The following is a 26,981-nucleotide window of genomic DNA, read 5'->3' on the forward strand; positions in this document are numbered from 1 at the left end:
ATAGCGTCAGTTTTTATCTCACTTTTATTTTTGTTTTCTCACAGATGCAGCAAGAACATTTTTCTAATTTGTTTATGTGCGTCAACAGGTGAAAAAGAATACGTACTCCAAAGTTATATCGATTAAAAAATAACTTATCAAGTTGAATCGAATATAATTGAAGACAATGAATCTTTCGTTTTTTGTCTCTTTCTTTTGTTCTGCTGTTTTATATGTTGCTTTGATATTACAGATAAATTTTCGTTAATTCTTATAATATTTGTGTTACAAAATTAACTCGTGAAATCTTATGAAAGAACCATGCAAGTTATACTTGTGACAATGATTTAATAATCAGTCTAAAATTTGAACAATGTAGCAACGTTCTGATAATTAAATACTGCATGAAAAATCGTTTTAAGATTGCACTATATATAAATAGCATAATATACATCTATAATCTACATTTATTTTATATATGTATACATATGTGTGCATGAATATATATATACATATATAAGTATCATAATATTGGGATAATCGATGTTATACAAAGGATAGATTTGAATGAATAGAACAAACGGAGCTTCGAAAAACAAAAATAAAGGGAAAAAAATTCCCTAAATGTGTATTGCCTTAAGATAATGTCTACAAAATTTTGTGTGCACAATGTAAAAAATTGTAAAATTACGATAATCATTTGATTCAAGTATTATGCAATATTGTACTCAATACCGTGTTAATTTGAGTAGAGTTACTACATTCAAATGCATGATTAATACGATGAATCGATAATATTAAGCCTTTTATCAGCCTCTGACCCAAGAATTCCGAGAAATACTCGAATTTAAACAAATTAAATTCGGTAAACTGCTACACAGCATCACAGAATGAAGGGACAATTTACAAATACAACAAAATAATGATCGAATGATCAATCAAAGTTTGGTTTTCATTCATTATTGACGACTATTAGATACAGTTTCTTGAAGCATAGTGAAATAATAAAAATCATACATGAATTTGTACGAAGTTACATTACTTCGGTGCACTTAGTGTAATAAACACTAAAAAATTTATTAATTTTAAATCGCCAGTATTGAACTTAACCGCGCATTATATATACCTAATATAAAACAAGAACACAACAAACTTTCTGGCATACACAATTTTAACATGTAAAATTGTATGTCAATTAGTGTTTTTTTTTTTTTTTTCATTTTCTTTTCTCATTTAGTCACCTCCCTGCCCTTTTATATTTTCTACATAATTTTCATCATTGTCTCGTCTCCCAAGATAAAAGAACAGCAAAGACAATAGTATCAATAATAATGCATAATTTTATGTTTTTAACTGGGAGTGCATACTGTTTGAAAAAACAAACTTCCATTGTACACAGAATTGTAATTTCTCTTACAGATGGTGGTGTGATTTAAAGTATTCCATGTAGCATGTGTGAAGGGAGGAAGAAAGGATGGTAAATGCAAAATAGAATCCAATTTATCCACTTTTGAAGAGAAGAATTGCTACCTGACCCAGGTAAAAGTAGATAAAATGTCTTGTTTCGTGTGTCACATAACTTCCAAAGTTACGTCCTACGATGCAGTGCCAGGTTGGATTATACTTTTTATCAAATTCTTTTTTAATGAAGGCTGCGATATCCTAAAATAAGAAAAAACATTGTTTAATTTCGTGTCAATAGTGTTTCTAATTTCGAATCATCGTAATCGTTACATTGATTACACTGATAATAAATCATATATTAAAGACAAATCCAGATACGTGTACCATTTTTAGCGTCATACACATGATATCTGGTACAATTTCAAATATATTTTATAACGTACCTTTTCTATGTTATATTTTTCAAGAGCTTGCGTTGCACAATCGACAGCATCCTGCTGCATATCCTCAGACATGTCAGCATTCTTGATTACAGCTTTTCTGTCTGACATTTTTGTGATTCTGGAATGGACACAAAAGCTGAATAGTAATTCTTACATGTACAGTAACAACATTAAACTCTATCTATCTACCACTTGCAAAAAAGAAAATAAGTTATCAATGACAGTCTACACTATTTTTTGCACAAAAGAAAACAAAAAGTAATCATTAAAAGGAAATTAAACCTTAAATAAGGAATACGCGCAATTTTGACATTAGCATATATGTCATGTGCCGGCATGATAATACAAAGAGTTATGAGTAATAAGCCATAAAGAAGATCAGATGTATCTAATAAATATGATATAAATAATCAGGAGGATAGAGCGGAGACGAAACGCGGGAGGATAATGTTTTGTCGATATGCGGTGATCAAAATAATAATTCGTTCGCACGCAATCACCAAAAGTAGGTTGAGTAAACGACATTCATTCGAAAGTTTTTGCAAACTTATAAAAATGAAAATATCAGAAATCCAAACTGAATTTGACATAAGCTACGTTCCCGGTTGAAATGGAAAAAGCGCATCTGATTAAATAACGTTCGATGTACCTTTCAAAATAACAGTCTCACCAACGGGTACAGAGGAAAAGAATCGTTAATTTTTAGCCTGATAGTTATGTGTATTTATCTTTTTCTATGTGAACTGCTTAACACAAAAATTTTTACTCGCTCAAGCCGACAGCGACTGTTCCTCGATCGAGTTCAAGACTGAAGTGTCCGTACTATAATACTGCACGCTGATTGGCTTACGATTAGGGTCTTCTATCACGGTCTTCTATCAACCCAGAATACCTTGCTTCTAGCAACCCGCGTAAACATAAATTCGAGTAATCAATACAAAATTTCGGTTATAAACTTGAATTATGCGCTTGTTTTTTGTATTTGCTATACAGATGTACATTTTTTTACAAGACTTATGTCTATGTACATTAAAATCAAGTACTTTCGCTTCGATAGATTATACATATTGCATGCCGTTTCGTATACCTGATGTAACAAACATAAAAATATTTTCAAAGATGCATACAAGTATGCAAAAGTACTATTATATGTTTTTATAAATTCAAATAAAGTAAATGGAAATAAACTGAATTCAGTTCATATGAATTATTTAATCTTAAACAGATAAGTTTATTGAAATTGCAATATTCCGGTTCTTAAATTTAAGTTACTTCTATCCCATTTAACAATTATTTATAGTGCAAAATTCTGTTACACTACATCTAATGCATTCACCGACAATATTAACTATTTGTATGCATACAAGTACTACATATATATTTATATGTATAAGTAGAGGAATATGCGAACAGTAAAATTCGATCAGCTGACTTCGATAACGGTGCCGTAGTTACCTTCCCTAAGTACGATATTCTTACATCGGTTTTCTTAATTTATGTTTTATATAACGAAAATACAAATTTCTAGTAAAAGATATTTATCACATTTATTATTATTTCTAAGATTGTTGATAATATTAATTAATTAATTATAATTTCTGTTGTTATCTGAATCATTTCAAGTACTGTTATCGTAACACGTTGATACGGGTATGCGTGACTCAATTGCGCATGCGTAGTGAATTCTAGTAACACCCAAGAAAGCTTTATTAGAAAGGCTCTTGCTCGAAGCTGCGTCAGTTTTGTGTATGACAGTGGTGTTAATTAATATATATCGAGAAGGAAGTTCTTTTTCTAATATTGTTTTTAATAGAATGTTATAAATTTTTTTTGTTTAAAAGTAAATTGGCAAGTTTGTTAAAAATGTTTCGTACCCTCGCATTTTTATGCGTCTTAGTCGCAGCAAATGCAGAACTCCGAAGGTAAATACATATTACAACTTGAACAATGATGATTGTTCATTTTTGTAATTAATATATATAACTATTGTATGTTTTACAATGCTTTCTTTGATGGGACGTTGTAGAATATATGTATTGTTCTTTGAAATTATATGGAACTGCAATTGAAACAAACGAGTACTAATTTTTCTTATTTTAAGGATTAAATTGCATAAGATAGACCGTATACGCAGTCAATTAAAGGAATATGATACAGACTTGGTACAAACACGCATAGTACAAGGAGATGTTATCCTACCTGAACCTCTTTCTAATTATCTCGATGCCCAATATTATGGTGTCATCAATATTGGAACTCCACCTCAGAAGTTTAGAGTAATCTTTGATACAGGTTCTTCGAATCTCTGGGTTCCTTCTAAAAAATGTCATTTGACTAATATTGCGTGCAGTGAGTATTCTTTTAAAAAATATTAACTCTTTTATATATCTATATCTAGAATTTTTAAGTATTCATCAAAATTCCATATAGGATTAGGATTATTGTATCAATTATTGACTTGCAAGATTTAAATGACCTTTGCCTTATGATAACTTATTAATTAATAACAAGATACAGGCAGCTAATCTATAAAGTAATAATTTTAATTTTTCAGTTTTATTATGACCATTTAAATAAGTTCTTTTTTTGATCGTTAATGTCATTCTGTTTTAAAATTTCGTACCATGTAATGTTTTAAATATAATTTTCAAGGTTATATCTCGCAAAGTAGTATGTTATGGACGAGGTGTTTTTGTTTCCGTCACGTTATTACGATAACGACAATGGAAACAAAAGAATCCAAAGAGAAAGAAATTAAAAAAATAATTTTCAAATATACGCGTTTTATTTTGACTATATTCTGTGTCGAAATAAATATATTTCGATTACTTTTGTAGAATTGCATTATAAATATGATAGCACCAAATCGTCCACATATAAGAAGAATGGTACCGACTTTTCTATACGTTATGGTTCTGGAAGTCTCTCTGGCTATCTTTCTACTGATATGGTAGACGTAAGTATTTACGAATACTAACATGATATTGCATACTTTCAATATCTAATGATTATTCATACATTTCTTTATACCGATTCTCTACCCATAAAAAATTCCTTTATAAAGATTATTGAAAGAATAGAAGAAATTTATTAACAGCTAATATATGATACGTACAGGTTGCTGGTATTAAAGTTAACGATCAAACGTTTGCCGAGGCGTTGAGCGAGCCCGGCCTAGCATTTGTCGCCGCTAAATTTGATGGTATTATGGGAATGGCATACTCTACAATTGCTGTTGACGGTGTAACACCTGTTTTCTACAACATGGTCAAGCAAGGATTAGTTTCACAACCTGTGTTTAGTTTCTATTTGAACAGGTGAATATCCGTTCAAATCGATTGAAAATGTCTTATTAAAAAAAAAAACTAAAAATAATACAAATTTAACAATATAGAGATCCTAATGCAGAATTTGGCGGAGAAATGATACTTGGTGGCTCAGATCCAAATCATTATGTTGGTCCATTTACTTATGTTCCTGTAGATAAGAAAGGTTATTGGCAATTTGCAATGGACAGGTATTAGTATACTTTTGCTCACGTTTCTTTTATGAAACAAATGTTTAATATTCTCGTTTAAATTTCTAGAGTTGAAGTAGGTTCGGACGTTAAAGTTTGTGAGAAAGGATGTGAGGCTATTGCAGACACAGGCACCTCTTTGATCGCTGGACCAGTAAAAGAAATTGAACTGCTCAACAAGAAAATTGGTGCTACCCCTATTGCAGCTGGAGAAGCAATGGTATTAAAATGAACTATTTACCTCTATTATGAGAATATTTATAAAATCACGTAATTATTGTATATAGGTGGAGTGTGATAAAATTCCTGATTTGCCTACAATTACATTTGTATTCGGTGGCCGCTCTTTCCCTCTAAGAGGCGAAGACTACGTTCTTAAGGTAAAATATTCTGCATCTTGAATAAATGGAGTCTGGATCTCATAGTTTTAATTGATTGTTACACCATAAAATAATATCTTATTTTGAAACAGGTTACACAACTTGGAAAAACTGTTTGCATAAGTGGATTTATGGGAATGGACATTCCTCCTCCAAATGGTCCACTATGGATCTTGGGAGATGTATTCATTGGTCGCTATTATACCGAATTTGATATGGGAAATAACCGTATTGGTTTTGCCGAAGCTAAATAGACGTGTCAAGTTATCAAACCAAAACAATTTTTAATTATACCTTTTTCTTGGCATTCTAGCTAAGCGATTCGTTCGTTTCATGTCTTCGGAAATTGTTTAATTGAAAAGTTTCTTACATATTAAATCTATACTATGTAACGCTTTCAAAAATAAAATAATAGTTAAACTAAAAACAAATATACATAAAATAATTTTCTATAATGAAATATGCGTGTAAATGTACCATAAAGTGTATCATAAATACACTGCAAAAACGAAAGCAATAAATTTTGTTTAAGTCATATATATGTTTTCTGTGTTACAAATTATTAAATCGATCAAATAACTTATATCCCTTTGCAAATTTGATACCTCCTTTAATAGTTATGCATATATCAGTCTTTTAGTAGCAAAATTAAATGTTATAATTCAAATTTTCGTATTACAAATATAATAAACTATCACAGTGCACAGAAAATACATTAATTATTACTATTCTTTCCTTTTTACCGCATGAATTGCATAATTTATTGCTCTTGATGCCACCCAAGACCATTCATTTTTTAAAGGATTATAAAACATTCCATGAATTAATTTTGTTTTACAACCATCTGTAAAAAAATTAAAATTTATACATTAATATAAACTTTCAATGAAATAAGTGTATCGATACTATTATTAAATACAAATTTTTACATGTTTCTAATAAACGTTGCATTTCAGCTGGTGAAATAAATTTATTCCAATCATGAGTTCCTTTTGGTACTAATTTTAAAACATATTCAGCTGCAATAATTCCTCCAAGCCAAGAAGGCAAAGTTTTGTTTAATGTTGTTAGAAATATAGAACCATCAGGTTTTAAAGTACTTACACAACACTACAAAGAGCAAATAGGTTCTATTACCACATGTTCAATATTTTCATTATTTACATAATAACAAGATACCTTTAAAAACAATTCCTTCTCATTCACATGTTCTACAACTTCTGAAGCTATTACAGCATTATACACCTTACTATTAGTTGGAGCAAAATCTTCAATAACAGTTTGTATGTAGTTTAACCTTCCACTTATATTAGAATCTAATGCGGCATGTTCTTTTGCAACTGTTATTAGTTCCGAAGATGCATCAATCCCAGTTACTTCTGCTCCAATTCTAGCTAATGGTTCGGATAATAATCCTCCACCGCAACCAACATCTAAGATTTTAATTCCTTCCAGGGGTAAATGTGGACTTTCAATGTTAATACCTGTATTGGCTAAACCATCTCGTACGAACTGTACCCTAAGAGGATTTAATGCGTGCAAAGCACGCATTTCACCCTTGATATCCCACCATTTGTTACTTAATTTTGAATGAAGATCTACTGTCGCAAGATCTACAGTTGATTTTTTTATAATAGTAGTAGGTTTAGCCAACTGATCTATTTGTTCATTTATCCTAAAATCATGGTAACATTATCTCTTTTTTTATAAACAAGTATGTCTTTATGAAGTAATAATTTAAACACGTCAAACATGTAGGTTAAGTACCGGCTTTGGAAGGTATTTTTTGTAGATATAGATCGGAAAGATAATAGCTTAACAACTCTCATGATTTATTTTAATCAGATAATTAAACATTTATATAAAATTTATAAATACGTACAATGCGATGTCCTTAAAGATACACAGGTAACAAAAATAAGAGAAGAAAATCATGTATCAATCGAACATCGACAACACTCGATATGTTCCTGCAACAGTAGGTTGGCAACAAAGCGGCGTCAATATATTTATCTTGAATTGATGATAATTATAAAATATATAATGTAATTTGTTTGATTAGTTATTGAGATAAATTCAAAGTGTGCCTCTTTAATTACATTACGTGTTTAAAATTTCATGCGAAAAATTGACATAAAGAATGATGTAAAAGTTTCCAGCGTATATCGATATATGAAGGTCGGCATGATAGATTTCCATAAACTATTCTATCACTTGTTTTCAAATAATTCAAATGGTAAGCTTTTAGAAGTTCAAAAATTTAGAAACATTCAAGTTTACAATTGTTCATATATGTATATATATATATATATATACACACACACACACACACACATGCACACATACATATATAATATCATGTTTTGTATTTGTATATAATAAATCTGTACCCTTTTATGATTACCTATATCCAAAGGAAAATAACGTTGCACCACAATACATCTTACAACTACGATTCAAATGTTTATCTGTGCATTTCAAATTTTATTCTTTTCTGATAAAATGAAAGATATCATAATAAATAACATATATAAATCACACGAAACAAGTAATTCTAAATAGAAACAAATTATTACGTACTTATTTTGATCAAAGTTACAAAATCTATTTGCATACCTACTTTATCACTAATATAAAAATATTTTTATTTATTCGTATAATACATTCTGTAAACTAATAAAAACTTAAACATAACTATAATACAGATATAATACTTTGCCATGAGAAATCTTCATAGCTATCATTTAAATCTATAACGTTTTCATCTTCTATCAGTTCAAACAATTTTTTAAATGCTGAATATTGCGATAATGTACACTTATCAGCGATAATAATCAACTTACACTTTGCCCTGGTCACTGCTACTGTTAATCTCCGATGATCTCCCAGCACTTCAAGATCCTACATTAAAACAATTAAAATTCAATGTCGAATCAACCAATCGAATTCAATCAATCTGACCGATAAAACGAAGTGAAGTACCTCTTTTATATTATTATTTTTAACTGAACTTCTTGTACAAGAGTAAAATATAATTTCTTTATCTCGACCCTGGTATTGATCAACAGTATTGATTTCAACATTTTCCTGAATTATTTTCTTTGCTAAATTTACTTGTGCCCTGTAGGGTGTAATAATTCCAATATTGTTCGGGTTCACATCCATCTACACAATGAAATATTTTGAAATACCCATTCTGATATTTAAAGATATATCAACGGTAACAAATATTACCTCTATAAGAGTTTGTACCAATTTCGATAATATAGCTACTTCTAAAACATTTGAATATGTTTGATCGCTTTCTGGATATTTATCAAGAAATTTATGAGCATCTTTTAATGTATTGGTACATCCCGTATCTATTAGAATTACAGAGTCACTTATATTCTGCGATACTACTTTCTGTATCCAACTTTGATATTTCATTAAATTCTAAAATAATATTACATTTTACAGATAAACTAAATTTATGTTAAACAGTATCGAAACATCTACACTCACTTCAATACGACCTGCATTAAAAACAGCATTTTCTATCGAATTATTTCCAGCTTTTAATCGATCGTTATATGTTAATTTATTCGCTAAGTTCATTATATATTTATTCATCCTATATTGTTCTGTTAAAATAACAGTATTATTTTCACTATCCAATCTAACAAATAAGGATTCATCTGCGCCAAGTTTTCTGTGAAAAAGAATGTGATGAAATGCATAATTTTATTTTGTAAGAATTATTCATATGTACCTGGCTTGGTTACTCTTAACTATAGGGGGTAATTGATCAGGATCTCCTACAAGAACAAATTTTCGAGCATTGTACAATGGTCGTAATGTAGTTGGTTGCATTGTCTGAGCACTTTCATCTACGATACATACGTCGAATATACGTTTTCCAAGAAGTGCATGATGAGCACCATAACAAGTTACACCAACAATGTTCTGAAATAATTAAGAATATTTTGATAGATCATAAACAAATTTCCAAAAATGTTCCCGTCAAATATTGAAAATGAAATAAAAACATTTCATACTTTCGAATATGCCGTTTCTAAATCCTCAAGGGTGCAACATTTAGCAGTTGCATATCTTTCACTATTAGATTTCAATGATGGATGAATCGATGACGATCCCAATCGTAAAAACTCAATATTCTTATCCAATAATTTTAATAAGATATTATCCACTGCACTATTTGTGTGAGATGTAATTAAAACTGATTGCCCTATCTCGTGTAATAGTTCTATTAAAGCTATCAGCGTTTGTGTTTTTCCTGTACCTGGCATCCCTTTAATCAACATGTAATTATTAGCGGTAAGTGCTTTTAAAACTGCTCTTTGCTGACTTTCGTTCAGACCGTGTAATATTTTCGAATTTCTGCATATGATAGATTGCGGTACTCCTTTGTCGAATGTCGCTGGTTTTCTGTTTCAAACATAAAATTAATTGAGAACATGAACGAAATATAATAATAATACAGTTCTATGAAAAGTTCAACAAACCTATCTATTACAATATCCCGTAACTTTGCACAAATTTCATCGTCACCCATTAAGCCGCCCACGTTTGCAAGATTTAAGGAAAACAAATTCGATGATGAATATTTGTCTATATGAAATGATTCATTACTGTTATATTTAGTGATATCCCTGGAATTAATAAATATTTATAATATTGTTTGAATTAAATATACGTTAATAGCGTCACATACCTATCAAGCATAACAACCACAGAATTTTTACTTATGTGCGCTATAAATCCAGCCGATATGTTTATTCGTGTATTCGTACTGACCAACACATATTCATTTTCTGTAAATTCCATGTAAGGAATATTATTTTCCGCTTCTTCTATGTTTGAACTTTCGCGAATAAACGTGTGATGATATTTTGCATTGTATTCTTTTACCTTTCCTATTATTTTCAAATTGCAAATACAAGCTTTCTTCATTTCTCTAAGAAAAAAGGAGATATGTCCATTAATAAACAAATATATAATAAATTTCTAAAAACAGTTATCAAATTTTACCTTTTATCTGGACTTAGGGTCCATAAATGTACCATTGAATTATCATTGGATTGTGCAGTTTGCTCCATTTGTAATAATGATATCCATTGTAAAACATAATTAATGTGCGAAGGCTTAAATTTATCTAAAATTTGTTTGCTGAGTTTCATTAATGGATGAGATTCTGATAATTGCAATTCAGTGTCTTTTCTTAAATAAGCGCAACATAATGCATTGTAAGGGCACTTGGAACAGGCACTATGATGGTTAATTGGTTCAGGTAAATTTAATGTTTGCCACTGTAAGTCGGAAATTGAATTCGAATATGTCCCAACTGGCTTAGCAAAATAATTGGCTAAGACGTTTCTTAGCAGTATCAAATCTCTTCTTTCAGGATGTCCACTATTAATTATTTGCATACTATTCTCTCTGCAATTAGAAGTAATAATGTAATAAATTTTTCAATATAATTTTCTATAATGTAAGAGTGAATTACCGGAGGTACAATAACAATCCTGTATCTGTATCTTGACCAGTAAGAGCCATCATCATAATATACAGGATAATTTGACCTTTATGTTCTAAAGAAAATGAAGGCTTTCCTGTTTTAACTTCAATAGGCACAATTTTTCGTCTGGAATTCATTTGAACTTCTGCCGTAATATCTACTTTACCTTTTATACCCAACTTAGGTAACCAAATATTTTCCTCTATATCACGTATATGAGTAATTCTTCCTTGAAAATTATCTTTTATATTGCTTATTTCTTCTTGTTTGTTACCTAAAAATATTGTTGCATCTTAGTTGATGATAATCATTCATTATCTTCAAACTATTTATTTTACCCACTTTTTAGATAGTGTTGGATGAATTTAAATATTTTTGGTACAAATAAAAGCATTTCTTCTTTACATGTATCGAATGGAACTCCTGCTGCATAAAGCATATTTATTGTTTCTTTGGACTCCAATATACAATTTAGTAATTCCGTAATGTCTGAAAGCTTATGAATGTCTTGGAGTACTGCCTGTAAAATTAACAATATATTAAATATTGTTAGACATTTTCCGACGAATCAAAATGTTAATTATATTTATTATATAACTCATTACTTTCTGTAGCAATTGATGAGCTAAACATCCAATAACAATTGCAGTTTGATCTCCCTTGAAGTAAGGAAGAGATTCTATTTTCCGAAATTTTTCGGCTAAAATTGCTTTTCTACTACAAAATAGACCACTGACTATTGTTGTCCCAGATATTAATAGATCTGGATGAATAACAATGTAACCGCTATTATTGTCTACAACCCAATATTCATTTTCTTTTCTTGCTTCAATGGCAATAATATCATTTATTTCTACTTTTACATCTTTCCTAAATATGAATTAAAAATATTTCATTAAAATTATTAAAATCATATCGAATTAAGAATAACATACAATTTCTTACCAAAAGCCTGAACATTTAACAATTGTACTAGACATTTCGAATTCAAAATTTATTACAGTTAATAATATATAACTACATTCCTTTTTCATATCAATTATTTTGCATCGTTGTAAAGAATTTAGATTTATCTGTTTATCTGTAAACCATTCTTCCTCAAAACAGTCATCTAAACTGTATGATATTAAATCACAATTTAATTCTCTGATTTCATCAGATTGTTCAGACACATTATTACTAAGTATTCCTGATTCTTTTTTCACATCTGACTTACATTTTTTTATAGAATCTAAGTTTATAGGTGGTCTAATATTACTTTCAACTGATTTCACATTATGCAATTGTTTTTTTTCATTTAAATTGTCTAATACATTTTTCGATTTATTTACACTCGTGTTTTCCTTATTATTAATCTCTAGCATCTCTGTTTTCTTAAGACTATGATCCTCTTTTATCTTTCTTTTCTTACATGCCATCTCATTTTGTGCATTACTTTCAGCGATATCACAGACGGTATTTTTACGTTTATTTTCGAGTGGTTTTCTTTCCTTAAAAATTCCTTTGCTGTGTGCTATCTGTAATAGAAATGTAATACTGAAACTAAGCAGAAATTACAATATTGTATAAAAGTGATAAGTAAAATAGATAATACTTTATTGTTATATTTGTCACAAATTATGTCATACCTCCATATTAATTTCGTTTTTGTACTATTATAATGCAAGGAATATCAAAATGTTCATCAATCGACGCCACGTTGATCATTTCCCGCGCAAACGATATAACATTATACAATAAAAAGATGGGAAACAAAACTGTACACCAACATAAAGACCAGATGTACCCTATATAATTGTGGCGGTTCACTCCTACGATCATCGCTACTAGATGGCGTATGACATCGAGATCAGTTTTCCCGCTAATATTCGAATAGTCCCCGATTTCTACGAATACGAATAGTTCCTATCCCAAACATATGTGTATCAGTCATAAATACCTGTTGCGCCATACCTGTAAGATTTTTTCTTACTAGAAATCTATATGTGAAGGTAGCTGTGACGGCACTTATCATTCACACAAGCTTGTAATGCAATATATAATAGGGTTTTGTATTTATTTTCGGCATATGCATTCGAATAATATTCTCAACAATATTATATTAGGGTTTTAAGTATACATTTTGTTACAATCTCTCATTTTTTTTCTAATTAACATATTTTATAACATATTTAATTATATTTACAACTGCTAGTTATACTAAATTTTTCTGAATTAACTGTGTTACAGTCAACAGAAATACTGAATCTTATTATTTGTAATGTACATTTATACAATATTCTTCTACATGAATTTAAGATGCTAAGTATCAAAGTTTGGTTGACTTCTACATATTACTGAAACGCGTCTAATTTTTGGTACATGCTGTCCTTCAAAATATGATTCTTCGTTCTTTAAAATTTCATGTTTATAGTTATATCTAGCTGCCCCACTGTAAAATAGTAATTTTCAGTGGAAAAAAAATTAAAACTAAAATTTACATACCTCATTATGTATAGAGATCTTCGTGGTAGCAGAAAATCTTGTTTGTATAATGTTTCATTTCCAACCAGTGTTAATCTCATTACACTATCGCTTAATAAACTTAAACCAGCAATTATCTCTCCGCAGAACTGTAATAAAAAATTAATCAAATATTAATATTTCATTCTGACTGAAAGTGAATAATGAGAATAGATACCCTAGTACTGTCAATGTGGGGTTTTATCCATCCTTCTGGCGCTAAGTCCAAAATATGTATTAATGGAATTTGAGACATTCCTTTGGGAAATGCTTTTTCACGAATTTTGTTTATTATTTTTAGATTATCTTCATTCCACTTACTTTGCTCTGTTTCTCTGTAAGCATGTATAGCCTACAATGATTAAATAAAACAGATTATTATGACATAATTCAAATATTCATTTATGTTATACTAACATCATCCCAATGAGATTGTTCATATCTGAGCCTTTTTACACAAGATTCAATTTCTTTCATTAATGAATTTTCTTCTTCAATAGTAATAAAATTTGGAAATATTTGCATAGTATTTTTAAGTTCCTCTTTCCAATTTTGTACATTTTTGTCTACTTTATTACATACTTGTTTTGTTCGCATATAATATCTTAAATTAATACAATTAAAATTTTTATTCGTAAAGTAAGTAAACAAACAAAATGTAACTCTTAACATATTTCTATCTAACAAGGTTAGGTTATAATAAAATGTTATCAAAAATTTCAAGAAATATATGAAGTTATCAGAATATACAGTTATGTACTTAGATATATTTGTTTGGATGAATGAGTTATTTAATTCATAAACATACAGAAATCACTTTCGAACTAAATTAAAATCATTTATTTAGGCAGGCTCATGTTTAACAACTCTTTTTGCATACGATGATTAAAAATGTTTTCAAGTTTCATTTAACAAATACAAAGTAACAGTTTTATATAAAGAATAGTTAGAAATGATGTCGTAATTGATATATCATATTTAAAAGTTGTGACCTAATGAAATTCGCAAATTTTTATCGCATGAATTATGCCTTGTTGAAAACATCGCTTATTAATTCTCACTAGTAAAGTTTTCGATTGTACATTTATTTTCCGTAATAAAACTATAGAAGTTTTTATTGATGAGGTTATAAACTTCTATTGCGGATGTTCGTATACGACAGTGTTATGTAGATTTTAAATCATGCTTTCGACCGGGATTAAAGATGCACTGGCTGTTACAGCTTCAATTTGTACAGTTTTGCAATTTTTAGCTGGCGTGTAAGTAAAAGTGTAAATTTTATAAGAGAGATTTAAAGTATCTGTTGCATATTTGTTCAAGTAGTATTTAAAATACTGTTCAAAGTATATATAGAATAAGTAAAACAGAATTTATTTAACATTAATATACTTACTTTAGGTAAGCATAATTAATTTTTGTTATACAATTAAAAAGTTATAAAATTTTTTTTAGGCTGATATGCAGGAAGATCATTAAAAATGGAACGACAGGAAATAATTCAGCTTTGGCATTTATAATGTGTTATACATCGTAAGTGTTATGTTATAGGTAATGAAAATTTCTCTGCCTATTGCAAATATATTATTTATGTTCTAATTAGTTTTTAATTATTAATATAATAATTGCATCAATTTTTAATCAAAAATTGATAATCGTTAATTTTTTATATAATCTATTACAGGTGCATTTTATGGTTGAGATACGGTATGCTCATTTCAGATCGATTTGTGTTACTAGTAAATGTATTTGGAGCAATCCTTCAAGCATCTTACATTTGCGTGTTTATTTTATATAGCGTAAAGAAATTTAAAATTATTAAACAGATGATTGTAGCTACTTGTTTTCTTGGAGCTGTATATTTTTACAGTTTTTATGAAGAAGATAAAACACTAACTGCAAGATACGTCGGCTTCCTTAGCTGCACAGTAACAGTATTATTTTTTGCATCTCCTTTAATGATGGTGGTAAGTTTCTAATTTCTTTTGATTTTAAATGCCTAAATCAGCTATTATTTTAATTAATTGTACATAATATTTTTTAGGCACACGTAATAAGGGTTAAAAATACAGAAAGTTTACCTTTTCCTATTATAATGGCTTCTTTAATAGTTTCTGCACAATGGTTTGCATATGGTTGCCTTCTTAATGATCGTTTTATACAAATACCAAACTTTTTAGGCTGTGTACTATCCGCATTTCAACTTAGTTTCTTTCTAATTTATCAAAATGAAAAAATCACAGAGGCTCACTTAATATAAAATACATTATTTATTAAATTATTTATTTTAATGAAATGTAATACAATACATTTTTGATGTACTGATGTATATAATTTAAAATACATAATTTGTATTTTTTGAAGAAAATATATTTTTTGGAATAAGTAAGATATTTTTTTCTGGAATACGTTTTTGCTAAGTTCAATTTCGCGCCAAATATAGTTTTACATTTTGTCGTACTGACATATTTCGAACAAATTATGTAAAATTTATGAAATTTTACTACTATTTTCGCTCAATTTCTTTATTATTTATTATAAATATTTTGCATGCGTGAACACTTTGAATGTCACAGGAGAAAAAGGTAAACAAGTAATTCATTTGACTTTAGTATTAATCATAAGTATGATTAAAATATATATAAATAATCTTAATTAATTGATAAATATGTATTATTGACGTTTCAAAAATTAAGAATCTGCGTTAATTTATTTAATTGTATTAAACATTTCGTTTCTTTTTCTAAAAGGATATCTTTTGAACGGAAATCGAGTGGAATTTTCCAGACATATTAGAAAGTTCGAAGAGTTCCGGGTGAAAACAGTTGGCAGCACTGATGCTTCGAGAGAGGAGAAAGAGGTGCGGTGTTGCGTGACTGATTGCGAGACCGAGCGTGTGTGTTTGTTGTGTTGTACGATTTTTATTCTCCTTTTGGGAAGAAAAGTTCGTTTGGAAGACCGTACGCTTGGAAGAAAAATGTCGTCGTATATTCAAGTTGCGGAAGACGAAGGCGACGAGCCGATAGAATTGCCAACGGAAGATGATAGTACACTTTTATTGACTACCGTAACCGCCCAGTTTCCCGGAACGTGTGGCCTCAAATATCGCAACCCAGAATCTCGGACGATGCGCGGCATTCGTCTCGTTGACGGACGTCTTCATCCGCCTGAAAATGGATGGGGCAAGGCGATTTACTTTTGTGTTTTTCCAAAAGGTGCATATTTTATTGCAGATCATATGCTTTCATCCCTAAAATATTAACGTCCCGATAAGATCAAGTACAGTGTATTATTGCATATCGATTCACGTAAATTTAAAGTAAGTTACTCTGATCTCGAAGCGTCTGTCTACATTACATGTGTTTCGATGGGGTTTCAATTTTTTTCTTTTTACTCCCTCTTTTTTTACACAATGCGAATTCGGTATTCTATTTTTATCTTTGCGTAAATCGGTACATAGGATGTTTCATTGATTATTGTTAAGGAATTTTGTCATTTATATGTACTTGATCTTGAATAATTCTCACCAATTTTAATGCGACTTTTCTTTCCTATATAGTTTGAAGTCCAGTACATGTGTTTGTGTTTTCTGTGTTAAGTATTTTTATGCGTTTATTACTAAAAAATCAAAAAAGTACTTTTTTATAATCATTCATAAAGGTATATTCTTCTGTTTACATGAAAGTCTAAAGTTTTACATTTTCGAATGCATGGTTTCTCAATTTATTAATAACATTTAACTAAGTAGAGATAAGACAAAGTTTACTTATAATTGATAATAACATAAGCACATGTTAATATTTAAAGATTTAGATTTTGGTCAACTTTGTGGAATGGTACTTTTAATATTTATCAATAGTTTTACCAGTGTTTATGATTTATTAGAATATGTTTACATCTATGAACGTATAAACAAATGCACATAGGTGTAAACGAAAATGTTTACTTAAAATTTAATATTACAGTATATATATTACATATTGTGTACACGCACATAGATCATACACCCATATACACATATACATTAATACACAAGTACTTATAGAGTTTTAATACAAAAGTATTTGTACTGGATTTCAGTATTTTCTTTTTCATTTTTTTTATTTATTATTTTTTTTTTTTTTGCAATTTCATTTCTGCATAATAAAGTGGATAAGATACGAATTTTAGAAGAGATTTTAGTAAAATGGAAAAAAAAAAAAGTTAGTAGACATGAACACTTATATCTTTTCAGAGAACAAACGTAAATCTGATGACAATTTGGAAAATTCCACAGCTAAGACTAAAAGAATGGAAACAAAGTTGCGTTGCACAGACTTGATCGTACTTGGTTTACCATGGAAAACCACCGAGCAGAACTTGCGTGAATATTTCGAAACGTTTGGTGAAGTACTGATGGCTCAGGTGAGTTCTATAAAACTACTATAAACAAACATTGTTCAAACAGAATTTATTTTTTCACTGTTTCTTCTACGTATTATCTTTAATTTTTCAAACTTTAGAGACATAATATCAAAGTAATTTGTTTGTTATTTCTGTCTAATCACGGAAATTTTATGTTACAGACATTGTATCATAAATTATAATATAAATTAATATAAATCTATGTTTTTATAGGTAAAAAAGGATGCAAAATCTGGACAAAGCAAAGGATTTGGATTTATTAGATTCGGAAGTTACGAATCCCAGTTAAGATGTCTTGCTCAGCGGCATATGATAGATGGAAGATGGTGCGATGTCAAAGTTCCCAACAGTAAGGTAAGAGTATTGTTATGTTTACTAACAAGTTTTTATTGTTTCCTCCAATATTTTTCGATAGTTTTTAAATATTTAATAGTTGTTTAAGGTTTAAAGAAAAAATATATATATATATATAATATTTGTGTGCAAATCATAGATCTGTACATATCTATTCATAGAATTCTGTTAATCTTTCTCTTACAAATTCAAACGTTTAATTTATATTTAATTAAAATATTCGACATTTCTGTAATGTCGCGTGCATTAGGTATGAAAATATTTCATCGGTTTAATTTATTCTTCAATAATATATTAAAATATTCGCAAATTATTTAATACATAACAAAGAGAAACATTTAAGACATGTAATCAGATGCGATATTATCAACGAAAACAATGTTATTTATGCTGCTTGATATGCATATATGAAACATAATTTAAATCAGTTATGTACAGATCTAAGATGTATGCTACATAAGACATTAGTTGACCTATATACTGTAATAAGAATGACGAAATCTAACTATGGCACGAACGTGGACATAATATTTTGCTTCGTGAATTCTTTTCTATTTCAACTCGTTACACAAGACTATAAAATAATTAATTTCATTTAATAATCTATTTACATGACATCTTCATATGTCTCTTAAGAAGGTATATCGTGGAATAAGTAGATGAATGTGTAGTCATTTTAAGTGGTAAATTTATATAGAACATGTGATAAGTGTGTGTGAATGTTTACATGGATGTTGTATGATGCAATGGAAAATACTTTACGAAAGTATGTTTGCGTGATCCTGTAAATAACATGGTATGTTTGTGTCTTTAAATAGAGTGAAATTTTCGAGTATGTTATGAGAGTATCACTATCAGGATTAAATACGAGTATTACTCGTGAATATACATACCTTTTCGAACAAAACAGTTCGAAGAATAATTTGTCGGTGGCAGAATCGTCGTTTTATAAATTCATTTGCCAGTTCCGTGCGAGTTTTCGAGAGATTCTATGTAACGCATAATCGTTAGTTCGATGATAAATACGTCCGAGAAAATGAAAGAAGTCGAATTTTTGATTTTACAGTCAGAAAGTTTGTGCTTCATAGGAGTGACTTTTGGACGTTAAAATCTTAAATATTGCAGAATGTGTATTGATTTTTTATTTATTTATTTTATTTATTTACTTTTTTATTTATTATTATTTTTTTTTTCCATTAAGAATAACGAATATTGTAATGAGTATGGTTTGCGTGACATATGTGTGCAATCGAAATAACTCTCTGTTATGTTACAAGCTGTCATGCTCGAATTTTGTGAACGGAAATACATTTGAAATAGCCGCGATTAAATTTAAACGATAAATATAAATATGAAAGAACGACAGTATAGTATCGTTCTGCACGCCGATACGTCCACCGTAAATCCAAGCAAAGATAAAAAAGGGAAAAAAAGAAAATCAGTTGTAAGGATGATACCGTGCGTGATCGTACAAAGTATAGAGTGTACAGCTCGTAGATGAACGAACATCGAGATTATGATATCGTGCAACTTTTTGGACAGATGAAACATTCTTTAGAATATCGCGTTACGTGTACGGTTGATCAACGCGTGTTTAGGTACTATCTCGTAAAAAGTTCTCTGAACTGGGATGTGCGGGTAATCGAACGTGGCGTGTATCCAAAGTGTCGGGTTGGGTTCGAAAATGTTTAACTAGTTCGGACGAGGACCCGAGATGTACGGACCTTCGGGTAGTGAAATTGTTTCGTGGCAAGTCGGAGAAAATAAGTCGGAATCGAGCATACTATCGCGATATTCTATTCGGTATTGAAATATCGGCATCTAATCGTAAGACTCGATAGTATTCGATATCGATGGCGGCTAAGTTCTCTTCGATTTAATCGAAACGAAATCGGACTAGCCAAGACTCGATACGTTTCGGTCATTCGTTCGTATCCTCACCACTGTATCTGACTCGACTGGAGTGAAAAATGTCGGGCATGTCTCTATTATCTAATTTAATTGGTATGTGGAATGACACGGTTTAGAAGAAAAGAACCGTAATAGTATGTCGAGCGAGTGCGTATATATGTGTGTAATTAAAACAATTATATAGATAAAATTGTATGTGATTGTCGAGGGCTTGGTGTATCTGGTTGCAGAATATTGATGGCTTAATGATGGCTCGTCAGTATGATACGAGCAAACACAATGAATGCTACCGCCCTATACCGGTTCATACGCCGAATAGTCGACGGGTACCTGTGGCGAAACCGTATATCAACTTAAACACACCCGAGGCTGCTAATACACCTAGGTACGATTCGGAGTACGATTATAAAACTACGCATTATCCGTCGTACCCTCCCAATTATCCGTACGACGATAACGCCAAGTACAAGTACGAAGGACAGAATTACAATGCGTACGAGAAACCGAATTATCCTTCGTACGAGGATCCCGGGTACGATGCACGAAACTATATGGTCCAACATACAACTGCAGCGCCTCCGAATCCTGCTTATCCGTCCGACACGGAATACACTAGATACACCAACTACGAAGGACGTGCCGCTGTCTACCCTGTCGTGGAGAATCCAGATTACGCGGAGAAAACCAGATACAATTACGGTTACGATCGAAATTATTACGAGGCGGATGGTCGATACGCGTCGTCTACGGATTGTAGATATTCGTTGGATGTACGGTACCCGGACAACAGACACGGTGACAATAGGATCCCGGCTGACGGTAGAGAGACTGATTGTAGATATCCGGTGGACAGTCGTGACATGGACAGAAGGTACGCGATCGATAGTAGGGATCCTGATGGTAGATACGCGGTCGAGAATAGAGAAGCCGATGTCAGATATCCACCGGATACCAAGGAAGTGGATGCCAGGTTTGCGGATACAGCAAGATATCCGGCTAAAGAGAATTATTATGACCGTTATTACAAACACCGTCCATCGAGGGATCACCACGTCTCGGACACCTCAAGATATTGATGAGTCTTGTCACTATCGTAAATACATTAGTTACGTTTCAATGGGAATAAATAATTATTTTCTACGCCTTATGCCAAATACTTTACTATTCCTCTGTTCTCGGCATTGGATCTGTTACCGGTTCAGATCTCTTCGCGAACAAATTGTCTTTTGAGAAAACCTGCTGGTAATCCTCGTATCGACTCGATAGTCGCGAATAGACTGCGAACATTTATACATTTATGATCTGTCGAATTCTAGAGAATATGGAGATATTCACGCTTTATGGATTATATCTTATTGTATTGTAAGCGCGTTAACATCCGCAGTCTAATCACGAGAAAGAATAGTTTCTGTTTAATAGCGACGTATTCCCCTTGATTCGTGATTTCTATTGCAAATAGCAACAAAAAAAATTGTTTAATATTCAGCAATAGCCTCAAGTAATTGTCTACATTTTTATCAACTATTGTGTTTATTCAGTCGAAAATAATGTGTAATACATAGCATGAAACGATACATCGACTATACAAAAGAGAAAGGACATTGTACAAATTTGTGCATGGATTTTAAAAAGGCCATAGTGCTTAAGTGTTATATATACATATACATATATATATATATTCATGAAAATCAAAGTGTAAATTGTTCAGCTAAAACCTTTTTCTTTAAACGATAACTAGACATATGTATTAAAAGGACTTTTTATAAAACTTGTCGTTAGTGCAGATTAACCGATCTTAATTATGTTCCTCGTTCGACTAAATGACCGATATCGAATTCTGCGTAAACCTATCCTATATTCATTTTTCTCGTTTCCCGTGTAAAACATGATTGTAAATAATTGGTAATAATGTGCACTATACGCAAGTTTTATCGGTTAAAGAACAAAACCAAACAAACAAAAACAAAAGAAAAAAAAAAATCAAAAAAAAAAAAACAAAAACAAAAAAAATCAGTGAAAATCTGTTGTACATGATTGATTGATTGTGCGTTTGTGCGTAGGAGGGAATGATTCAGCAAGTACCCTGCAAGGTATTCGTGGGACGCTGTACAGAAGACCTAACTGCCGATGATCTACGCGACTATTTCTCCAAATATGGCGAAGTGACGGACGTGTTCATCCCAAAACCTTTCCGTGCATTTTCATTTGTTACTTTCTTAGATCCCGAGGTAGCGCAGTCCCTATGCGGCGAGGATCACATAATAAAAGGAGTGTCGGTACACGTGTCGAACGCTGCACCGAAGTCCGAGGGCAACAATAAGAATTTCAATAATCAAGTGAATTCGAACATGCGTAGAGGCGCCCCAGGTCCCGTCGAGAATAACGTGCAAGGAAACTATCAGGGTAACAGATACATGGGCCACTCAGGTAACAATATGGGTCCAAACGGTTGGAACAATCCAGGGAACCGGGGCAACTTGGACATGCCTAACCTCCAAGCATTGGGCATTACTGGACAAAATAATGGCGGTGGTGGCGGCGGTGGTATGTCGAATCCTTTGGCGATGGGAGGTCTGAACCTGTCCGCGTTACCAGTCAACCCTGCTTTGGTCGCAGCTGCATTGAACCAAGCATCTTGGGGTCTGATCGGTAACTTGCAGAATCAGGGAAACGATCAGGGCTATTCGAACCAGCCTGGCCCACCTGGTCAGCCACCTTCAGGCAACAATAGTATTGGTAACAGTGGAAACTCTGGCTTTCTCAGTTGGATGAATCAGGGAGGAGGTGATGGTAATACAGGCAATCCTGGAACAGGTGGTCCAGGCCCGAATAATCCCAACGCATCCCAAGGTGCTTGGCAGAACCATCCAGGACAACGTGATCAAAAGTCGAACACCTTTCTCAAGTACGAGTAAGCTGCATGGAGAGGAGAGAGAGAGGGTCCGAGTGTAATCGTGGAATGCGGCGAATCCGTTTCTTTGATCCTGATACACGTTATCCAGTGGCGAGAGTCTAGGCAAGTGTGTAGTAGGTACAAAATAATTTTCCTTTTTGTAGAGGGAACCAAAACCTCTATATTAAAATAGATGGACGGGTTCGAAACTGTCTGTTTGTTTTTCTACGATTAATGAACAGATTGATTTTCTTTAATTCGATTTCATGCGATCACGTGATGCATATATATATATATATATATATACATACATACATACATACATACATATATACATATACATGGTGTGCGTGCGGGTGTGTGTGCGCGCGCGCGTGTGCGTATGTATATATACACACCCAAATACATATATATATATATATATATATAATTATGAATATATAATGTATGAATATAAGTATAGATAGTGTGCTCTAACGAGTAATAAGAGTGTAATGACAAATATTTTCCTTTCGTCTTTTGCACGTCACGCAAAATGTATTTCTGACTCTGTCTCTCATATTTCTTACCGCCTTCCTCAGAGACTAGCACAAGTTCTTCGTTGGCAACGATAGATGAATGTGCGTGTTGTAAAAGACGGATAGCTTCGATCATCTGAACTTGCGTTTTAACTGTATGATCTCATTTCAAGCGTGCGGTCTAACCTACTCGGAGATAATTACTGTATTGAAAAGATAATGAAGATGCTGATGAGAATGAGAATGAGGATAAAGATGAGGATGAGAATGGTAATGAGAATGAGGATCAGGATAAGAATGAGGGTGAGGTTGAAGATGAGGATGAAGATGGATGAGGATGAGGATGAGGATGAGAATGAAGATAATAATGATATATGCATATATACATATGATACATGATGATTGTGTATGTGTCGTAGAAGACAAACAAGATTTATTGTAGCGAAGTTCGTACATGTGCTTATGTTTATTTAAAGTTTCGTGCCGTGTATTTAATGTGTAATTGAGAATTAATTGAGAACTTCGTAAGTACGCAGATCGCGAAATCTTTAGATGGTGAGAATTTAAACTTTTTCCGATCACGGAACGTGGTAATCCTAGCTTTATTTTCTTAATTACGTACCAATAACGTGGTACACTGTTTCTTTTTACGGACTAATGCTACCAGAGTACTTTTGTCATGTTAAATGAATCGTTTACCAAAAGAGCTACTTCACTATCGGTTAATCTTGAGACCAAAAAGAAAAGAATTAATCGACAACAATCATTTCATTTCCAATCTATGTTCATTTAATAAATCTATATAATGCATATTTTTATTAATAATATTTACCTATGGGTGAAATATCAAAAATAGTTGTTACAAGTTAAAAGTCGGAATCTTTATACCGAAACATTTTTTTTTTCTTTTTCTTAATTTTATTTTAATCATTACTACATACAAAATTGTAAATATCAGATAGTTCCAACTTATTTCTTACAAGACCAAACGAAATTTACAAAGACCGATTCTATATTTAATGCAACGTGTTTATTATAAGTGTGGTATATAGCGTGAGAAATAAGAATGTATGGAAAAGCATAAATGTAAAATCGCAGTTATATACAGATTGATCGCAGCTACCCGAGATTTAAAATACTTATTAACGTTTATGGAAAATCTCGCCTTAAAGAAAAGGAAAAACGAAAAGAAACGTGTCTGCACGTGCACGCGAACGAGATTTATGTGAGAAATGTGTTTTTCATTGAGAACGGTGAGTGCGTATACAAATTCTATTAACTGCTTGCACGTGGAAACTAGTATCTCCGATTTGTTTGATTTTAAAGCGTTCAAAGCTTTTAGTATACCTTTAAAAAAATTAAGTTCTTACGTGTTAAGAATCGAGTATTTATTTTCCAAAGATCATAAGAAATAATTTCATTCACGTTGCACGATTGTAGTCAATAATTCTTATGTAGACGAAGTTGAAAAAAGAAAACAAAATAAATTACACACAATCTAAGTACAGCATTAACTGAACACTACATTCAAATTAATTTAGGTAGAATATTTCAAGCTAACAGTTACGAGTACACGTTATCGATAAATTAAGCAATTTTCATCAGAGATACGTCTATGTTATTTCGCCTTGTCTCTATAACAATATCGTGCTATATTTCCGACTTGATAGGCCGGCAATTTTACCAAACATTCAATGTTATTCAATTTTGCATCGATAATTTAGTCGAACATAGTGTGCACGTGTACTCTTAGTTGTTAGAATGAATAAAGTTTAAGTAAACATAGATTTATAAATATATATTCTGTGAGTTAGAGCTTTTCAAAAGTTCAGGAAATGCGTGAACACTTACCTTGCTGACATTACGAACACGAAGATGTCTTCTTTACTAATAAGTATACGTATGATTTTGATTAATGTGACTCCGCATGCAATCTCAAGAGGCTCTAACTCGTTACAGAAACAGACACAGAGCCACACTTGCGTAATGCTATGTCATACTTGCAATTAGCAATACACCGTAATATAATTTGGCCAAATATTTAAGGATTATACAGTCTCTCATGTTTTTAAGGCATATAAAACTCCTTGTATTCAAAACTGATCATTATTTTTCTTGTTCTCGTTTAAGAAATAAGAAGATTATATTAGATTGGATTGTTTTGACGTGTCTCTCTGTGTGTATGACGGTCGAATGTATTTGTTAATGGTCGTCTCAGAACTACAGGCATGAAAGTTTAATCGAGATATGATCTGCTGTTTAATGATGAGAACCTCTATACTACGTATTTAATGCAAAAGGATAAAAGAAAACTACGTGTTGATATGATGAGTGCATATATAATTAATTGTGAGGTGAGCGATAATTAATTGCGAAAAAAATAATATTTTATGAATGGGACACAGTCGTTTATTGAATGCCTGAATATATACTATAATAGATAAATATATATATATATATATATATATATACATATGTATACGTATATAAATATATATATATATATATATATATCTTTATTGATCCAAGAATGTTTATACATAATGTAAAGAGAACATTGATGGAAAGTGCGTCGAGTTTATTTATTGACGTCCTGCTGTAAATGATAAACCGATATACAGAGACTGTAGTTTAAGACAACTTTTAACAGACATTAGAACCGTTTCTAGCTCATTACTATAACCGGCCGATCTATTTCAAATCGTTCGCTATTCACTGGATTTATTTAATCTTTCGGAAATGAAATTCGTTTTATTATTGGTGCAATTGATAATGTTTTTAAGAGAATTGTTGCCAAACTGTTTGCAAGAAAACTTTTGCCAATTTTCAATCGGTTGATAATACCTGTTGCTCAAAAGATGCCTTGCGAAACGATTTGGAAATGATCTATGAATTGTGTAAATAATAAGTAAGGAGCATTAATGTCATTCGTCAACGTAACGAATTTTGTTGTAGACAGTTCTATTGTAAATTACAATTGAGATTGTGTTTCGATTAAGACATGGCATGATGACAACTGATAACATCAATTTTTGTCACGTGAGAATGTTATTTTGATAGATGGCAGAGATTGATTCTTTATTACATAAGTTCATTACAAGATTAAAAACTGATACACTGGCAGTAATTTATTTTCACTTTTCAAATTCCTTTGTTGAGCT

At 31.3% G+C, this 26,981-nt stretch overlaps 7 protein-coding genes across 13 annotated transcripts; 3 read left to right on the forward strand and 4 right to left on the reverse strand.

The window, feature by feature from the left end:
* Nucleotides 1–899: 899 nt before the first annotated feature.
* LOC143263892 (dynein light chain 2, cytoplasmic) lies at nt 900–2,634 on the reverse strand. Its single transcript, XM_003705036.3, has 3 exons — nt 2,476–2,634; nt 1,827–1,944; nt 900–1,641 (listed from the first exon to the last, which is right to left on the reverse strand). Exons 2-3 carry the CDS (start codon nt 1,932–1,934, stop codon nt 1,480–1,482), a joined length of 270 nt encoding a protein of 89 aa, XP_003705084.1. The 5' UTR covers nt 1,935–1,944; nt 2,476–2,634; the 3' UTR covers nt 900–1,479.
* Coq3 (ubiquinone biosynthesis protein COQ3, mitochondrial) lies at nt 2,476–7,736 on the reverse strand. 2 transcript variants are annotated; one of them, XM_012289390.2, is made up of 4 exons: nt 7,606–7,736; nt 6,903–7,398; nt 6,653–6,833; nt 2,476–6,567 (listed from the first exon to the last, which is right to left on the reverse strand). In XM_012289390.2, exons 1-4 carry the CDS (start codon nt 7,656–7,658, stop codon nt 6,449–6,451), a joined length of 849 nt encoding a protein of 282 aa, XP_012144780.1. In that variant the 5' UTR covers nt 7,659–7,736; the 3' UTR covers nt 2,476–6,448. The 2 variants fall into 2 exon arrangements, with proteins under 2 accessions (XP_012144780.1, XP_003705086.1); XM_003705038.3 differs by having other exon boundaries at nt 7,491–7,629.
* cathD (cathepsin D) lies at nt 3,505–6,260 on the forward strand. Its single transcript, XM_003705037.3, has 8 exons — nt 3,505–3,748; nt 3,928–4,175; nt 4,664–4,782; nt 4,944–5,143; nt 5,221–5,343; nt 5,413–5,563; nt 5,631–5,723; nt 5,816–6,260. The coding sequence occupies exons 1-8, from the start codon at nt 3,690–3,692 to the stop codon at nt 5,975–5,977; spliced, it is 1,155 nt and encodes a 384-aa protein (XP_003705085.1). The 5' UTR covers nt 3,505–3,689; the 3' UTR covers nt 5,978–6,260.
* On the reverse strand, nt 7,532–13,854 carry Dna2 (DNA replication helicase/nuclease 2). 5 transcript variants are annotated; one of them, XM_003705074.3, is made up of 15 exons: nt 13,726–13,854; nt 12,870–13,146; nt 12,187–12,758; nt 11,847–12,111; nt 11,584–11,761; nt 11,230–11,515; nt 10,755–11,162; nt 10,438–10,680; nt 10,229–10,375; nt 9,761–10,151; nt 9,475–9,668; nt 9,228–9,414; nt 8,958–9,158; nt 8,706–8,888; nt 7,532–8,624 (listed from the first exon to the last, which is right to left on the reverse strand). In XM_003705074.3, the coding sequence occupies exons 2-15, from the start codon at nt 12,873–12,875 to the stop codon at nt 8,418–8,420; spliced, it is 3,468 nt and encodes a 1,155-aa protein (XP_003705122.1). In that variant the 5' UTR covers nt 12,876–13,146; nt 13,726–13,854; the 3' UTR covers nt 7,532–8,417. The 5 variants fall into 5 exon arrangements, with proteins under 5 accessions (XP_003705122.1, XP_012144837.1, XP_012144838.1 ...); XM_012289447.2 differs by having other exon boundaries at nt 12,187–12,783; XM_012289448.2 differs by having other exon boundaries at nt 12,836–13,146.
* On the reverse strand, nt 13,543–14,340 carry LOC143265962 (alpha-ketoglutarate-dependent dioxygenase alkB homolog 7, mitochondrial). Its single transcript, XM_076540749.1, has 4 exons — nt 14,161–14,340; nt 13,922–14,095; nt 13,726–13,853; nt 13,543–13,672 (listed from the first exon to the last, which is right to left on the reverse strand). The coding sequence occupies exons 1-4, from the start codon at nt 14,338–14,340 to the stop codon at nt 13,543–13,545; spliced, it is 612 nt and encodes a 203-aa protein (XP_076396864.1).
* Nucleotides 14,341–14,544: 204 nt separating this feature from the next.
* Nucleotides 14,545–16,129, forward strand: slv (sugar transporter SWEET1). Its single transcript, XM_076541498.1, has 4 exons — nt 14,545–15,002; nt 15,196–15,273; nt 15,425–15,707; nt 15,785–16,129. The coding sequence occupies exons 1-4, from the start codon at nt 14,926–14,928 to the stop codon at nt 15,998–16,000; spliced, it is 654 nt and encodes a 217-aa protein (XP_076397613.1). The 5' UTR covers nt 14,545–14,925; the 3' UTR covers nt 16,001–16,129.
* Nucleotides 16,130–16,581: 452 nt separating this feature from the next.
* TBPH (TAR DNA-binding protein-43 homolog) lies at nt 16,582–26,933 on the forward strand. 2 transcript variants are annotated; one of them, XM_076541492.1, is made up of 4 exons: nt 16,582–16,955; nt 17,975–18,144; nt 18,358–18,498; nt 22,470–26,933. In XM_076541492.1, the coding sequence occupies exons 1-4, from the start codon at nt 16,718–16,720 to the stop codon at nt 23,322–23,324; spliced, it is 1,404 nt and encodes a 467-aa protein (XP_076397607.1). In that variant the 5' UTR covers nt 16,582–16,717; the 3' UTR covers nt 23,325–26,933. The 2 variants fall into 2 exon arrangements, with proteins under 2 accessions (XP_076397607.1, XP_012144825.2); XM_012289435.2 differs by lacking the exon at nt 22,470–26,933 and adding an exon at nt 20,640–22,075.
* Nucleotides 26,934–26,981: the final 48 nt, after the last annotated feature.

The sequence above is a fragment of the Megachile rotundata genome, chromosome 16 (genome assembly GCF_050947335.1).
Source record: "Megachile rotundata isolate GNS110a chromosome 16, iyMegRotu1, whole genome shotgun sequence".
Taxonomy (NCBI): domain Eukaryota; kingdom Metazoa; phylum Arthropoda; class Insecta; order Hymenoptera; family Megachilidae; genus Megachile; species Megachile rotundata.